We start from the raw sequence: 15,804 nt of genomic DNA, 5'->3' as shown, positions 1-15,804 counted from the left end.
TTTCTAAAGGTGGAGATGATCTTCCGGCTTAAAAAGCACACCGCTCTGCTGTCGCATGTAAATAAGAAAGTGTGTGGAGTGACAGGTAAGTAAAAAAATAAGGGGGGAAAAACAGCAAAAAAAAAAAGAAAAGAAGGATACATTTGAAATAAGTAACTAGCTCTTTTTCGAGTTAAAGTAAGAGAGCTCTTTCTCAGCTAGGAGATTTGCAACTCATCCAAATTCAGGAAATAACTCTTGGAAAAGAATAAACTTAGTTCTGAAAAACATGCGCGTCCAGTAACATCCGAAAACACGTGGCGGGGGCGGGGAATCGGGCGCAATAGCATGCAAGACTCTAAGTCCCATCAGCCCATGCGGCAGCTAAGCCGAACTACTCAGGGAGAGTCGGTGAACTGGCTACTGGGACTTGTAGTTTTCACTCCTGCGCCTCCCCGCGGGTTTGCGACGTTTAGCGACTATCGCGCCTGCGCCAGCGCCGGCTGAGAGGCTGGGGCCGTGGCGGCTCGTGCCGGGTGATGCTAGGCGGCTCCCTGGGCTCCAGGCTGTTGCGAGGTGTGGGTGGGACTCGCGGGCAGTTCGGGGCGCGGGGTGTCCGCGAAGGTGGCGCAGCCATGGCGGCGGGGGAGAGCATGGCTCAGCGGATGGTCTGGGTGGACTTGGAGGTGAGTCAGGTCGGTCAGGGGGAGAGGGAAGACGAGTGAGTTTTCTCGGGTGGGACCGAGTAGCCGAGCGTGTCCGGGGAGAGCAGCGGTATCTGGATCTCAGGTGTGGCAGGTGAGCGCCTCCCGGCTGCGGGCTGCGCGGGGCAGGTCGAGGGACCGGAGTCCTGCGGGTGTTGAAGACTGTGCCGGACTGTGGGGTTTCTTTTCCAAAGGGAAGTGTCATCTGTATGGCTCCTACCCCCAGTTCCGCCCAGATCTGGAGCTCCCTAACGCGGTGGTGGGCTTCGGGTCCCTGGGGTAGGGGGTGGACACAGCAGCTCCGCTAAGACCCTACTTCCCTAGCCTCACGGGACCATGTTAGAGCCAGATGGGACTCCGGAGATGACTCAGCCTTGCCCCACATTCCATAAAGGAGAAAACTGAGGCCCAGAGAGAGAGAGAGAGAGAGAGAGAGAGAGGGAGAGAGAGAGAGAGAGAGAGAGAGAGAGAGAGAGATATTCAGCTCGTTCAAGGTCGTGCAGTTAGTGAGGGTCGAAGCTGGGGCTACAACCCAGTTCTGATCCCTTTAGGTTTTCCATACTCAGCCAAAGATTCCCTTCTTCTTGAGCCTCAGTTTTCTCCTGTTTGAAACGGGGATAATAACATTCGATTATGATGAATGTCAAGTGCTGTAATTAATATGAAAACTTTGTAAACTCTGCAGAGGTGTAGTGAAGTTAGTTGTCTAACTCTTCCAAAATTGAATGCTGTCAGCACTCAATTTTGCTAACTTTGCATATACCCTAGAGTAGGACCGTGACGCCTGACATGTAGCCCGCCCTTGGTAAATGGTTATTGAATAAACAGCCCATATTGAGTGCCTTGAGGACTTGCTCAAGGAGCAGTATTGTCTCTTCTATCCTGGCTGTGGAATATAAGTTAAATGTGCTTGAGGGATGTCTTATTAAATAAACTTGGGTGCAGTAGGCTATAAAGATGGTTTTTGTGTGTGTGTGTATATATATATATATATATTGCTATATGTATGTATATGTGTATATATATATATTTTTTTTTTATTGCAGATGACAGGATTGGACATTGAGAAGGACCAGATTATTGAGATGGCCTGTCTGATAACTGACTCTGATCTCAACATTTTGGCTGAAGTAGGTGATGCCTTGTAATGCAGCCATACTGTTTACAGTGTATTGGAAATCTAAAGATTGTCTCTCCCCACCCCCCTCATCTCTTTATTTAAAAAATAAAACTGATATAGATTAAGGTCCAAAGTAACATTTTAGGTCCTGGTGGGATTGGTACTAGAACCAAAGTAATCCATCTCAGAGTCTAGTATTTTTCAATAGTTATGGCAAAAATTCGGGGGCTTCCCTGGTGGCTCAGAGGTTAAAGCGTCTGCCTGCAGTGCAGGAGACCTGGGTTCGGTCCCTGAGTCAGGAAGATCCCCTGGAGAAGGAAATGGCAACTCACTCCAGTATGCTTGCCTGGAGAATCCCATGGAGGGAGGAGCCTGGTAGGCTACAGTCCATGGGGTTGCAAAGGGTCGGACACGACTGAGCGACTTCACTTCACTTCTTTAGTGCCTGCCAGGCACAATTCTAAGTGCTTTACATGTATTCACTCTTGATCGTTACAGCAACTATAAGGTAAGTACTGTTATACTCATTTTATGGAAAGAGAAGTTTTGGTACAGAGTTGTTGAGTAATTTGCCAAAGCCACCTGGCTAGTTATTGGGCAAGCCAAGAGTTTAACCAGGCAGTCTGAGGAAAGGGCTCCCAACCAATAAGACAACCAACTACAGTCACGCCAGGATCGGTGACTCATGCCAAAGTTGACTTCTTTGTATCATAGCCTGAGCTTTAACTCGACTTCATATATCCAGTATCTACCTTTTCAACCAGGGCATGTGATTCATCTAGATCATTATTAAGATTTTAGAATTTCTGTTGATACAGAGCCATGAGCTATCCTGTTGACATAAGGGGCATGGTTAACGTTTTAACGTGCTGCTTTTAACTGAACATAAAGCAAAACAAATAAAACACACCTGTTTCCGGTTGCCTTTCAGACACTCACAAAGCATTTAATAAGTATATGACAGCATCTGACTGGTAGAGGGTGAAGTTCGGGGCCTTTGTCATACTGTCAGCTGTATTTGAGGCAGTGAGGAACTCCAGAGTAGGAACACAAGTTTAACTAACACAGGTTTGTTAAAATAAGTTTCCGAAGGGTGTGATTGATGTGTTACTGGCACTGGATACATTTCACAGATCTAACTGTAAGACTTCCACTTATTTTCTTGGTGAGGTAAGGGAGGAGGAGCCATTTTAGATGAATTGTTACTTTTGTGGAGTAGGAGGCAGACATTCGGATACTTCACATATACCTTCTGGTATATCAGCTATGGGAGAATCATGATACTTTGTATTTCTCATAGTAGCAACTACCTCTTTTTTTTTTTCTTAAACAAATAAACAGCCACTCCCACCCCTCCCAACACCACAACTTTATATAAATCTTGAGTTTTAGGTTTGGTTGTTTTTTCCTGTCACTTGGAATTTTCTAGAGATGAATAGAGAAGAGAAGTGTCTTTATTCACCAACCTTACTTACCCTTGGCTGGAGAAGAGTTTTCCCCTCAGACTGTTGATATAATGTGAAATACTGACAGTTTAATGGACCAGTTACTTGATATGTACCCTGGAGGAAATTTGGGCCTGTAGTCTCACAGCTGCAGATGAGTGTGGCATTTGTAAATAGACCCAGTCGGATGAGGATAAGGATGTTTAAAAAAAAAAAAAATTGCTACGGGCCTGTTGGCACTGAAGTGTCAGTTCTGTGGGAAATGTTTTATTTTTGTATACAAGTCTGGGAAAGACGTTTTATGTTAGAAGAGCAGACATCCCACCCCAGACATTTTTCTGCAAGTAGATCAGTGTGATCTAGAGTAAGTTATATAGCCTTAAGTTGATAGATGTCGGCTTTTTCCACCATAGTTTTTTAGAATTGTGTTTTGTGATATGAGGTTTTTGGTTTTGTTAAAAAAAAAAAAAAGTTACCAAAACAAGGTCCTGGGGACTACCCTGGTGCTCCAGTGCTTAAGACTTCCTGCTTCCAGTGCAGGGTGGGGTGGTGGGGGTGTGTGTTCGATCCCTGGTCAGGGGACTAAGATCCCACATGTTGTGTAGCACAGCAAAAAAAAAAAAAAAAACCAAAAACCACAAAAAAAAACCAACCAACCAACCAAAAAAACAAGGTCCTACTGAATAGCACAGGGAACTATATTCAGTGTCCTGAGATAAACCAGAATGGGCAAGGACATATGTATAATTGAGTCACTCTGCCGTACAGCAGAAATTAACACAACACTGGAAATCCACTATACTTCAATAAAAAAAAAAGAAGTTATCAGAGCACATATTTTTGCTTCTTCATGGAGATTACCATCACCCGTCTTCTTGTTTGGCTAAAACTCCTTGTAGCTGTCAGGCCTATTTTAGTCAAATTCTTGCCATTCATCTCAGTAACTGCAAACTACTTTTACCACCTTAATACCTTGGATTTAGAGTCTTTTTCCCCCCCCCCTCAGTTCAAATATGCCTATCTATAATTTCTTTTATCCTGGTAACATCCCTGTGAGGGAAGGGGGAGGGGCGGGTTGTTATCTCTATCTCCCAGGAGGAGAGACTGGGAGGTGACTTGCTTTAATGCCACAGGGTGAGTTTCTCTTTTCTGCTGGAGCTCTGACTCTCAGGTGATTGTTTAGTTAGCTGGAGCTGAGAATTTCCGGGTCAGGGTTTTTTTCTTTTTTTTTTTTTTTAATCCGTTCTGTGCTGGGGACATTTTTTTTTTTTCTCTCTCTCTTTTTTTTTTAATCTTTCAGATGCCTCCAATTACTTTTTCAACTGTTAAATGTGACAATACTGTTAAAATTAAACAGTGTAGCTTTATGCCAAACATATGTATTGTGAGCTGTTGGTTTTTTCAACAGCTATTCTTCTCTTGCCTGATCTTACTCCCCAATGTCTTTGTATTTTTGTAGCATTTTAGTATTTTGTATGCATATACAAATGTGTGTGTTTCTTTTAAACAAGTGTAAGTGAACTCTTAAGCATATATATACTGTTCTTCAATTTGCTTTTTGTTTTTTACTTGGCAAGATAGGAACTGTTTATAGTCAGTGGTTGGCAAGCCTTCCCTAAAAAAGATTAAATGTTTTAGGCTTAGATACCACATACCTCTCTGTCACATGTTTGTGTGTTTTACAGCCCCCTTTACAAATGTAAAAATCGTTGTTAGCTTGCTGGCAATTAAAAGTGCCAGAAGCTGAGGCTATAGTTTGCCAACCCTTGATAGCTATCTATGGGAGGGGGGATCGGGATGGGGAATACATGTCAATCCATGGCTGATTCATGTCAATGTATGACAAAAACCACTACAATATTGTAAAGTAATTAGCCTCCAACTAATAAAAATAAATGAAAAAAATATTATTTTTAATTGGAGGCTAATTGCTTTACAATGTTGTGTTGGTCTCTGCCATACAGCAGTGTTAATCAGCCCTAAGTATAGATCTGTGCCCTCCCTCCTGAACCTCCCCCCACGCCCTGCCCCACCCCACCCCACCCCTGTAGGCTGAGCCGAGCACCAGATCGAGCTCCCTTTGTCATTCAGCACTGCCCACTAGCTATCTGCTTTACACATGGTAACGGTTTTTCAGTGCTACTACTCTGGATTCATCCCACCCTCACCTTAACTGTTGTGTCCAGAGGTCTGTTCTCTATGTCTGTGTCTCTATTCCTGCCCTGCTAGTAGATTCATCACTACCATTTTTCTAGATCCCATATGTATGCATTAACATACAATATTTGCATTTTCTCTTTCTGATTTACCTTACTCTGTATAACAGGCATTAATAGGCATTTCAGTTTTCAGTTGTGTACATGTGCATTGGTTATTTTTTTTATTGTCATAAACAATGCTGGAGTGAATGAGGACCACTTTTAGAGTTATCAAAGCGCCCTCATCTTTTTTCCTTTCTCTGGTATATATATTTACTTCTTAGAGCAGCTTGAACTCCGAAACCAAGTGTATCCCCAGTGATTCTGGATGACTAACAGCTTTTCCTATCCACAGGGTCCTAACCTGATCATAAAACAGCCAGATGAGTTACTGGACAGCATGTCAGACTGGTGTAAGGAGCATCACGGGAAGGTAACATTACCACATGGTAGGACTGCCGCTTTGGGGATCAGTAGCAAACTTGTTGCCCCCACATCTGAGTCCTAGACCCTTGTTGGATGGTACTTTTAAAAGGGATAGACGAAGATTGCTTGGCAAGCCTGGGACACTGCTTGCTTGTTCACTTTTCATCTTTGGGATCGCTCGAGACCATCTTCCCCTGAATGTCCTCTATTTCACCTCTCCTGCATTCAGTCTATCACAAGTGCATTGCGGGTTATCCAATGTTGCTCAAGTCAGTCTTTTGGATAAGGTTAGACATCAACTTTCAGAGAAAGGAGACCCCTGCTCTCCTCTCACTAGGTGTTTCTTCCCAGAGGTTCTATCCTTGGACCTTGAGCACCATGTTTTCTGACCATGGGGAAGTGCTGTTAACCGTCAGGAACATAACTTATTTGAGTTGGATTCTTTAAAAAAAAAAAAAAAAAAATCACTGCAAAGATGGCAGTTTCAGTTTGAACTTGAGGTCTGTAAATGGTCCAACTCTGATTATGTTTGCCCTCTTTAGAAGTGGAATTTCATATCTGGATGCCTTTGAAAACTGACTTCATGTGTCTTTGTGGGGCTGGGGATTCTCTCTTGCAGTCTGGTCTAACCAAAGCAGTGAAGGAGAGTACAATGACGCTGCAGCAGGCAGAGTATGAATTTCTCTCCTTTGTACGACAGCAGACTCCTCCAGGGCTCTGTCCACTTGCAGGTAAAATCCAGTCCTGTGTCTGCCTTGTGGGTAGTCTTCCATTGTAGCGGTTCAAGAGACTGTGGTTCCAGAAAGCTCCACCCAGACCGTCATGTCTTCCACTTACCCCGATTTGGATTATGCCTCTTACTTTTGTGCTCAAATTTCCTTGTATAATTTATACATGAATATCAGGGAAAATGGCCTGAAACCTGACATGAGCTCTGGGATACCCAGATTAGCTCAATAACATTTTCCCACTTATTTTTATTATGGGAAGATTTTAAATATACAGGAAAGTTGGATATAGTAGTTGTTAATTTTGTGCCATATTTATCTGTCTGATTTTTGTGGACCTGTGAAAGTAAATTGCAAGCATCATGACACTTAATTCCTAAATAATTCACCCAGAATTTCCTAAGAATAAGGACCAAAAGATCATTGTTACATTTAAGTAACCACAGGATCCTTGTCACATTTAAGATGATTAAAAATAATTCAGTAACATAGTCTGATATCGAGGCCATATCTAAAATGTCTGTTTTTTAGCCAGGATTTAGTCAAGACTCATGCATTTCATTTGGTTATTCTGTCTCTTTAGTCTCTTAATCAAAAACATGTACCTGTCTTTTCCCCTTGTGACACTGACTTTTTAAAGAAATAGGCCAGTTCTGCTAGTATTTCGAAACAACTGTCATTGTCAAAGGGAGGTTAATGTCCAGTGGTCGTGTATTTGTAAATGTAAACTGGTATAGTTACTAACACTTTTCTTAAGTATTTTCATAAAAAATTTTGACCTTAAGTACTAGAGCATGTATTGTATAAAATTTCTCCCTAGCCAGTGCAGTCTATTTCAAAGTTCTGACTAAAAATTTAGTGTTTTTTAAAATATAAATTGCTGTGTGAAAACATGAATGTGGATATGCTTAAAACTGAAATTTGAATAAAGGCTTATCTACTTATATGATTCAGTTAAATTTTTAGTGTTAGTGGTGTGGATTTTATGATACTGGGAGAAAATTTGCACATCTGGTATTAGCTTAAAAAGTAACAGATTTGAGCATTACTTTAAGTGGAATGATAGATTCATCCTTTTGTCTAGAGTGCCATTTACAAATTTATTATGAGCTAAACTGACTAAACATGCTGAAATCTGCACTTGTAATCTAATCAGATACACTCAAACCTAATTTAGAAGTTTTGAGATGCTTTTACAAATTGTTTGAATTTATAAAAAAAAATCATCTCCAGTTAAATACAGTCTATGAATTTTTATGTCCTCTTGTGTACCACTAGAAATACACAGATGTGGTATGCTTCGTGTCTTTCTAGGAAATTCAGTTCATGCAGATAAGAAGTTTCTTGACAAATACATGCCCCAGTTCATGAAACATCTTCACTATAGGATAATTGATGTGAGCACTGTTAAAGAGCTGTGCAGGTAAGGGCTATATTTAGGATCCATTCAGTTGCCTCATTTAGCATGTTTTCCTTGAGAATTTGTACAGAGTAATTGAATAGAGCTGTAAAACTGAGGGGGCCAAGTGGGTGTATAACTTCCTCATCCTATTCTTGCTTGAACTGGTGAGCCCTGGGGAAAGAATATCAAAAATCTTCCATATAAATTTCATTAATCCAGAGAATTTATTGAATACCCATCTCTGTGCTGCATATTGGCTAATGTGCTGGGAACATATAGGCGAAAAGCCCTTAAATGCTTAGAGTCTAGTGAACTGACAGATATGTTTAAAAAAAAAAAAATCCACCTGGGGTGTGTACTGTGTGATGATGTTGGTCAGGGGAAAGTGTGCGTAGAATTTTGCAGGCATAAGAGAAGGAGCACCCAACTGCAGGAGTGGGGAGGGTGGGGAGTTAGTGGAAACTTCATGTAGAAAATGGCTTTCAATTGAGATTTAAAGAAGAGTGGACATTTTCCAGATGTTTAAGGTGAGGAGAGAGCATTCTAGAGAATGGGCAGAGGTACGAAGATATAGGGGAACAGGAAGGTAAGGGTGATACGATGAGATAATTCTGATTAGAATGTGGTAAGAATAGAGGGAGAAAGACTTGCACCATCTTGGAGAGAAGAGCTAGTGGCAGTGGGTGGCAGAAGTCGTGTGGATGTAACGTGTTTGAGAAGGTCAGTAGCAGGGCCTTGAGTGCTGGAATGGGGGCGTGAAGACAGGGAGGAGGTATAAAGTGTTTCTAGTTTGGGCAGCTTGGTGGCTGATGGAACTGTTCAAAGACAAAGGGGAACATAAGAGGAAGAGTAGATTTGGCTGCTGGGGCAAGGGAGGTGTGGAGGATGGTGAGTGACCCTGTGTGTAGGGGGTTGGAGATGTCTGGTGGATTTTAGGTGAAGTTGTCCTGGATACCCATGACAGAAGCAAGGGAGAGGGCAGGGCTGGAGTGCACAGTTTGGGAATCTTACATAGTGATCTTGCCTGAAAAGAACCTATAGAATGAAGAGAGGTAAAGGAGGGAGATGGAGTCCCAGACAAGGTGGCAACTCCATAGTCACAACCCAAAGGCCTTTTTCAGTGTTATTACATCACTTGAAGGATGTAATTATTCAGTGCATTTGAGACAGTTTCCTTTGAGAGTTGCATTTTTGCTGTGTATAGACGCTGGTATCCTGAAGAATACGAATTTGCACCAAAGAAGGCTGCTTCTCACAGGTAAGTTTGGGTCCTTTTAAGTGTTTGGCCATCTGACACATACATAACCCCTGAATTCCTGACTGTTTGAAATAATGTCACTTATCCCTTGGGGAAAAAGTAAAGGACAACTACATAGAGATAACTTTCTTTTGCTAAGATTATCAGGAATTCTGGTCAGTTTTCTAACATTCCCTTATGAGATAATGTATGATCTCACATCTTTATTATTGCTTTGAAACTTGTGGATAACAGTCTGGAACGTATGTGAAATGGTGTAATTTTTCTAGTAGTGAGCACTATTAATTTTCTTCCCAGCAAGCATATGGGCTTGTAACTATTTAAAATTTGAGCACTTTGTGTACAGTTGTACAAGGCTGTTAGCCTGATTTCGACACTTCTTAGTTTTTCAGATTCTTTTCTTTTTGTGTCTGCAACCTTAGACCCAAGTACACAGGGAATTTAAAGATCTTGTGTATCTAGAGTCCTGTTTTACTTGTTGGCATTGTGGCCTTTCAGGAAGGACATAAGACGTGATGGGAGATGCAGCAGCTGGCTTCTAAGGGCAGCGTTTGTTTCCTCGATATACTGAGTCCCTACTGTGTGCCAGGCACACTTCTAGCCAAACAGGAAGACCGAGTCCTTGTTCTAAAGAGCCTGGCATTCTGATGTGTTTTTTTTATTGGGCTTTCATGGACTGCAGCACAATAATACAGGTCTGGAATACCTCATGCGGAGCAGCTGGGTCTCAAGGTGTTTTGGATTTCAGACTTTTTCAGGCTTTAGAAGGGGAGTAATAGCCCTAACGAGTTCTGGGGAAGCACTCATCTTCAAACACGTGGCTGCTTCTACAGGGAAAGGTACAGATATTCACACCATGTGGCATAACCAGTCACAGCCTCACATCAAGTGGGCCAGGTTTGGCCACAAAGTGGGCTACAGAAGGACTTTGGGTTTTCAGCTCTTTTTAAATTTCATTACTGTGGCTAAGATGTGGTGTCCCGTGATTTAACCAGAGGCTGTGTTTTTGACAGCTTCAGCTCTCCACCACATACCTAAGACCTGGAAAGAAAGCAAAACTGTTGCCCTAATCACGAAAGTAACTCATAAAATTCTCGCACTAAAGTTTGTGCAGTTTGATCTCTAGGAGTGGCCCTTGGCCCATCTTGAGAGCAAATTGATTTACTTGCCCGCTGTTCTAATAATCTTGGGTACCTGATTTCTCAGACTGCAACACATGAGAAACAGCATGTTAGAGAAGAAAGAAGGGTGTTAGAAGGAGGCAGGCGGCCCCTAATGATAGCGCAGATCACCTCGAGAGGAGGGAGGCCCTCTGTGGTTAGGTGCTGTCTGCTCATGGGTGTTTATTATGATGGCTGAGTCACCAGTTATGCTTGAGTATGTGAATCTGTTTTGTGCAGGACGTCATTAAGTATTGCAGTGTCTCCCAAACTGTGTGCCATGTGCTGGGAATCCCCCAAGTGTGGTCGATCTAAGTTTTAGAAATATCATGTCTACCGTACAGCCTCCTCTGGGGAATTCCAAGTACATGTCAGTACATTAAATACTTTACAAAAAACTTCAAAAGAGGAATTGTTTAATCTAGTTTCCCCTAAATTATTTGACCCTGGAACTACCCCCCCACCCCTGGCCCCCGGCAGAACACTTCACTGTCTTATGGAGTAGTTTGGGAAACCTTTATCTGTTAAATTTTAGACATCTTTTTCTGAAATCAAACAGTTTTTTTTTAAAAAAACAAGCACTTAGATTTGTTTCACTGAAGCGTTCCACTTCTTGTTGATATCAGATCGTTATGTTCACAGTAGTACTGATTGTTCTTAAGTTATTTATAAAAAGTTACACCTTTGAAGAATGGTGATCATCTCCTCTGACTTTTGGACATTTCAACTCAGCGTGGTGTGTTTGCTTGTAGGGCACTTGATGACATTAGCGAAAGCATCAAAGAACTTCAGTTTTACCGAAATAACATCTTCAAGAAAAAAACAGATGAGAAGAAGAGGAAAATTATAGAAAATGGGGAAAATGAGAAGACTGTGAGTTGATGCCAGTTCTCACGCTGCCACCACGTAGTTCTCTGGAAGCAACTTCTGGTGGTTTTTTTCTTTTTCCCTGGGCTCACGCTGTTTGCTTGGCCAATCACCTTCCTTCAGTTAACTTGCATCTCCAGATTTTTCAAGCAGACAGCACCTGAAAATTATTTTTCTCCTAACATGCTGTTTTCATTTATGACACAGCAACTCCTTTGTAAGTACCAGGTCACGTCCACCCCTTGGTACATACCTGTATTTGCTTTTAGACATTTCTTTTGTTTAAAAAAAAAAATAATAAAGCTAGTTCTATTGAAATGCAATCCTTTTTGTACTATCGATTCTTTAGTATTTTGATTGGAAAATGGTGTGGTTTTTTGTTTTTTTTTTTTCCTTTTTTAGGTGGTGTGCCTAATGTTTACATTCTCATAGTGCCATTAGGAGTGAACTAAGTTTCACTTCTGTTCAGTAGGAAGTGAACTTACTTTGTCTCGCTTTACAAGTTAATAATAGAAAAATTGGAGATAGATTCAGAGAAGCAAATTGGGCTCATGATTAGTAATAGTTACAGAACTAACAGAGCTCTGGAATAGCTACTCTTTATTCAAGGGTTACTAAATAGATACTATGTGCAAGGCAGCTAAGTTTGTAGAATGTAAATAACTGGCTGCCCTAGGTATAATGGTCAGTAAATATTTGAGGAAGGATTTCGGATTGAATATCTTAACTCCTAAGTTTGTGTGTTTTAGAGTTCAGTAGTAAGGTGAGTCCTCAGTCAGAGGGCACATTAAAGTCATCTGTCTGTACAACAAATCTCCTTCAGACTGATGCCCCATGAAAGAAGGAATCAGAATTGGGAAGGGCCTACAGGTACCCCACCTCTCCTAGAGGACAGTGGACTAGAAGCCTTTTGTGGTGATCTTAGACTTCATCCTATCTCAATTACATGGCCTTTATATGAACATAGAGGTGTGATCCTCATGTGGGAGTTACAGAGAGTTACAGGACTATCAACTGGAATTAATTATCTCATAATTTCACTAAGTTATTTTACCTTATACAACAACCTATGAGTGGAGAGAGGCTTTAGTGGAACTTTTTCTAGATGAGGAAATGAAGACTCGGATTGACAAACATTGCAAGTGTGAGTTCATGGAAACATTAAAATCTGTTGACTTTTCTGACCAGTGCTCTTTCCATTTCTCAGAGTGGCTTAGGTATCACCTTCAGTGGATGGGAAGACAGAATTGTGTAGTAGTTAAGAACTGGGCACTTGAATCAAATTCTGGGTTCATATTTAAGCTGTGTAACACACTGAGTGAGTTTAGCAAGTTTTCTAAGCCTCATTAGTGAGAGTGACAGTACCTAACTCAAAGAATTGTCGAGATTAAACTACATACTACCCATGGTTTTGAGCTCAGCGCTTGGTCCACAGCGGGCACTTTGCCCCGACGGCTGATTGTGATGGTGATGGATTGACTCAGGCCAGGATCTCTGGGAAGGCTGCTCTGAGCCGTAGCTGTGGTGGCGGGGGCTTTATCTTAAGTCGGTGTTCACTTAATGCCCAGGACCGTGATGCTGAAGAGTGTGCTCAGACCTCACTAACAGGGTGACCTTGACCCGGCCTAGCACTTCTAACTAAAATTTGACACGATGGTCTGTGTCTTTACTTGGCTGTGAGGAATGTTATACATTTTAATGCAAGAATAGGTATGAAACCTCTAGGCTTGAGAAGGTTCAGGGGAAGCAGATACTACTCTTAATGCAGTGGGTTTCTCCCACCAAGCTGGCCTGTTTCTTCATCAGGTTAACTGAGCCCTACCATTTAGTTTTCTTGAGACTCTTTTAACTCCTACTATTCATTTTAAATCTTCTGTCACATGAATGGCCAGCTTCCTAATTTAATCCTCTGCTCTGTATCTTAATTCTATAACAGAACTCTCTTATTTCCTAATGGAGCATGTGTTAATTTTTTGTAAAATAATTGGCAGCCTGTGAGATAAGCAAGTTTGGTTCGATACAGGTCTGTGTGAAGACATGATGGTTCAGTGATTAGTTCATTATTTATTAGTCTGCTTAAATATAAGAAATTTAAATTTGTAGTGCTGGTAACTGATTTCACAAGGGATTCCTGAAGCTAGGAAGTAATTTCTGTGAAATGAACTGCAGTGCAAATTATCTTAAATATAACCAGCCTTAAAAATGATCAGTATGTTTGTTTAGCAGAGCTCGCCACTCCAGAGCTCCTGGGGCTCTTCATTTGGGGTTTCTTCTGTGTGTGCTATAATTATCCTAAAAGCTGTATTCTTAGGATCATCCAGGTATGCTTCCCCTGCATTAAACTTGGGAGGTAAATGAATCAGTACGATGAAGATAGTCTCCAGTCAGTACTTCTTGAGGGCTCATGGTAATCTGGCCATTGTACTGAATGTGTGGGCAAAAGAGACCCCCTTTTCTGGTGCAGCTTAGCTATAGGAGACAAGAATGGAACTTGAGATCCCTGTGTTTTCTCATTTAAAAAATAATGTATCCCTTTATTAATAAGCCAGCTGACAAGTTCATGGAAGAAATTGATAGTTTCCTTTGGCACAACTGGTGTTCTTACATGTGTAAGCCTTTAAAAAAATGAGTAGTTATAGTGGTCAAGTGCAATTTTGTCATTAAATACATTTCGGCATATTGATTGCCTTGTGATAGTGTGTGAAAGTACTAGGTACACTCAAATGCCTGTCTTGAAAAATTAATAAGTAGCAAGGATAGTGGAAAGTTGCTTGTTGCAAGGGTAAGCTGTATGTAGCAGATTGATGTAAAAGCTATTATCTTTTGTATCAATTGATGAAGCAAAAGCTGTTATGCTTTGTATCTATTGACAGATGCTGTGAGATGGTGAAAATTAATTGAATTTTAGTTGTTCCAGCAAAGTATTTTTAATTTTATGTGGTTCTTTTTTTTTTCTTTTTCCCTTTTGACCCTCCCTTATGTGGTTCCTGATAAAACCATAGTGACCGTGGTGATGTAAATGAAGAGTTCCTCCCTGGTTGAGTATTTTCTATTGGGTAAAGACATACTTGGAATACACTAGGAGAAGAGACCTTAAATCAGCAAGATTGGTCGGAAGACCAACTATATAGGGGTGATTGATATGTTAGCCTGGTGGTGATTTCTTTCACTATATTTACACACACGTGTGTTACGCACTATATTTACACACACACATACATATGTGTATATATATATGAAATCATTAAGTTGTACACCTTAAATGTATCATTTCTATGTTTCAGCAATATCTAAGTTGTTAATATACATGTTAAAAAGTCTGCAGAAAAGAAGGGATTAAAAGTTTTCATTCCACTAGAATACAAACAGATGCAATAGTTGCTTTCATAACTGACTTGCCAAGTTGAATGCTTAGGACCTGAAACTTAACTTGGTCTTCAAGATGATTTAATAAGTTTAATTTGGCACCTGAGTTACAGTGGTATTCACTGGTAGTCTTCCGTGGTGGCTCAGACGGTAAAGCGTCTGTCTACAATGTGGGAGACCTGGGTTCGATTCCTGGGTTGGGAAGATTCCCTAGAGAAGGGAATGGCAACCCACTTCAGTACTCATGCCTAGAAAGTCCCATGGACAGAGGAGCCTGGTGTCCATGGGGTCGCAAAGAGTCAGACACAACTGAGCGACTTCACTTCAAGGTTCGAAAACAGTCTCAGGTTATGAACGAGCACTAGAAAATGGGAAGATTGGGGAGTGTGGAGCAAAAATATATTCTTGTGCAAATGAAAACACACAGTCTGTGGAATCCTTGAGGGGGCCCATATAAGTTGCAGAATTTGGGTTGCACAGCATGAATGTACTTAATACCACGTAACTGTGCACTTAAAAATGGCAAAAAATGGTACATTTTATGTAATGTATGTTTTGCCACAAAAAAAGATGCATAACTGACCATGACTCATTTTCAAAATGGGAGCCAACTTGCAGGAACTGAATCTGGGACCCTTGCATGTTCCCTTGGGAGGAGTAACTTCCCTTTGTTTCCTTGATTTGGAATAGCAGGAAGTGGGCAGTTTAGGATGTTTTCTGTTAGGTCAGCATCAGAGTGGTAGGAGGAATTGCTGGCTTTGTTTACAGACAAAGTAAATTTAACAAATTAATATCCTGTAGCAGTGTCTAGCTGCTTCCTTCTTCTCCCCAAATTTAGCCACATGAGTTGGGTGGGAGAGAGGTTTCTGAATTCCAAGTTAAGTGTACTTGTTGGTTAATCTAGGTTAATGGCCAATCTAGGCTGTCCTGGAACCCAATCCCATTTTGTTTTTGTGGAAAAACTTTTTCCACTTTGCATTCCATCTCACCAGCTCACAATTCAAACGGAGCAATGGAATTCATGACTAGAGGCTGTGTATCGTTTTATATTTTCACTTGTCTTGGTTGTGTTCTCTCTGTCCAAATCATTTTTCTTATACACACTCTCATCGTACCATCCTAGGGGTTCTAAAGTACCTTGTTATGTCCCT

The 15,804-nt window shown here is 41.2% G+C and overlaps 1 protein-coding gene across 1 annotated transcript; it reads left to right on the top strand.

Moving 5' to 3' along the window:
- The first annotated feature begins 478 nt into the window (after positions 1–478).
- REXO2 (RNA exonuclease 2) lies at positions 479–11,610 on the top strand. The gene is made up of 7 exons (XM_065944978.1): positions 479–665; positions 1,730–1,813; positions 5,802–5,879; positions 6,492–6,603; positions 7,915–8,023; positions 9,207–9,260; positions 11,173–11,610. Exons 1-7 carry the CDS (start codon positions 519–521, stop codon positions 11,300–11,302), a joined length of 714 nt encoding a protein of 237 aa, XP_065801050.1. The 5' UTR covers positions 479–518; the 3' UTR covers positions 11,303–11,610.
- The last annotated feature ends 4,194 nt before the right edge of the window (positions 11,611–15,804 follow it).

This window comes from Muntiacus reevesi, chromosome 9 (assembly GCF_963930625.1).
Source record: "Muntiacus reevesi chromosome 9, mMunRee1.1, whole genome shotgun sequence".
NCBI classification, from domain to species: domain Eukaryota; kingdom Metazoa; phylum Chordata; class Mammalia; order Artiodactyla; family Cervidae; genus Muntiacus; species Muntiacus reevesi.
This window is presented reverse-complemented; position numbering and strand designations above follow the sequence as displayed.

Coding starts and splice junctions, on each gene's coding strand:
- REXO2 (XM_065944978.1), top strand. CDS start 519: ATGCTAGGCGGCTCCCTGGGCTCCAGGCTGTTGCGAGGTGTGGGTGGG. Junction 6,604..7,914: donor AGGGCTCTGTCCACTTGCAG/GTAAAATCCAGT, acceptor GTGTCTTTCTAG/GAAATTCAGTTCATGCAGAT. Junction 8,024..9,206: donor ACTGTTAAAGAGCTGTGCAG/GTAAGGGCTATA, acceptor TGCTGTGTATAG/ACGCTGGTATCCTGAAGAAT.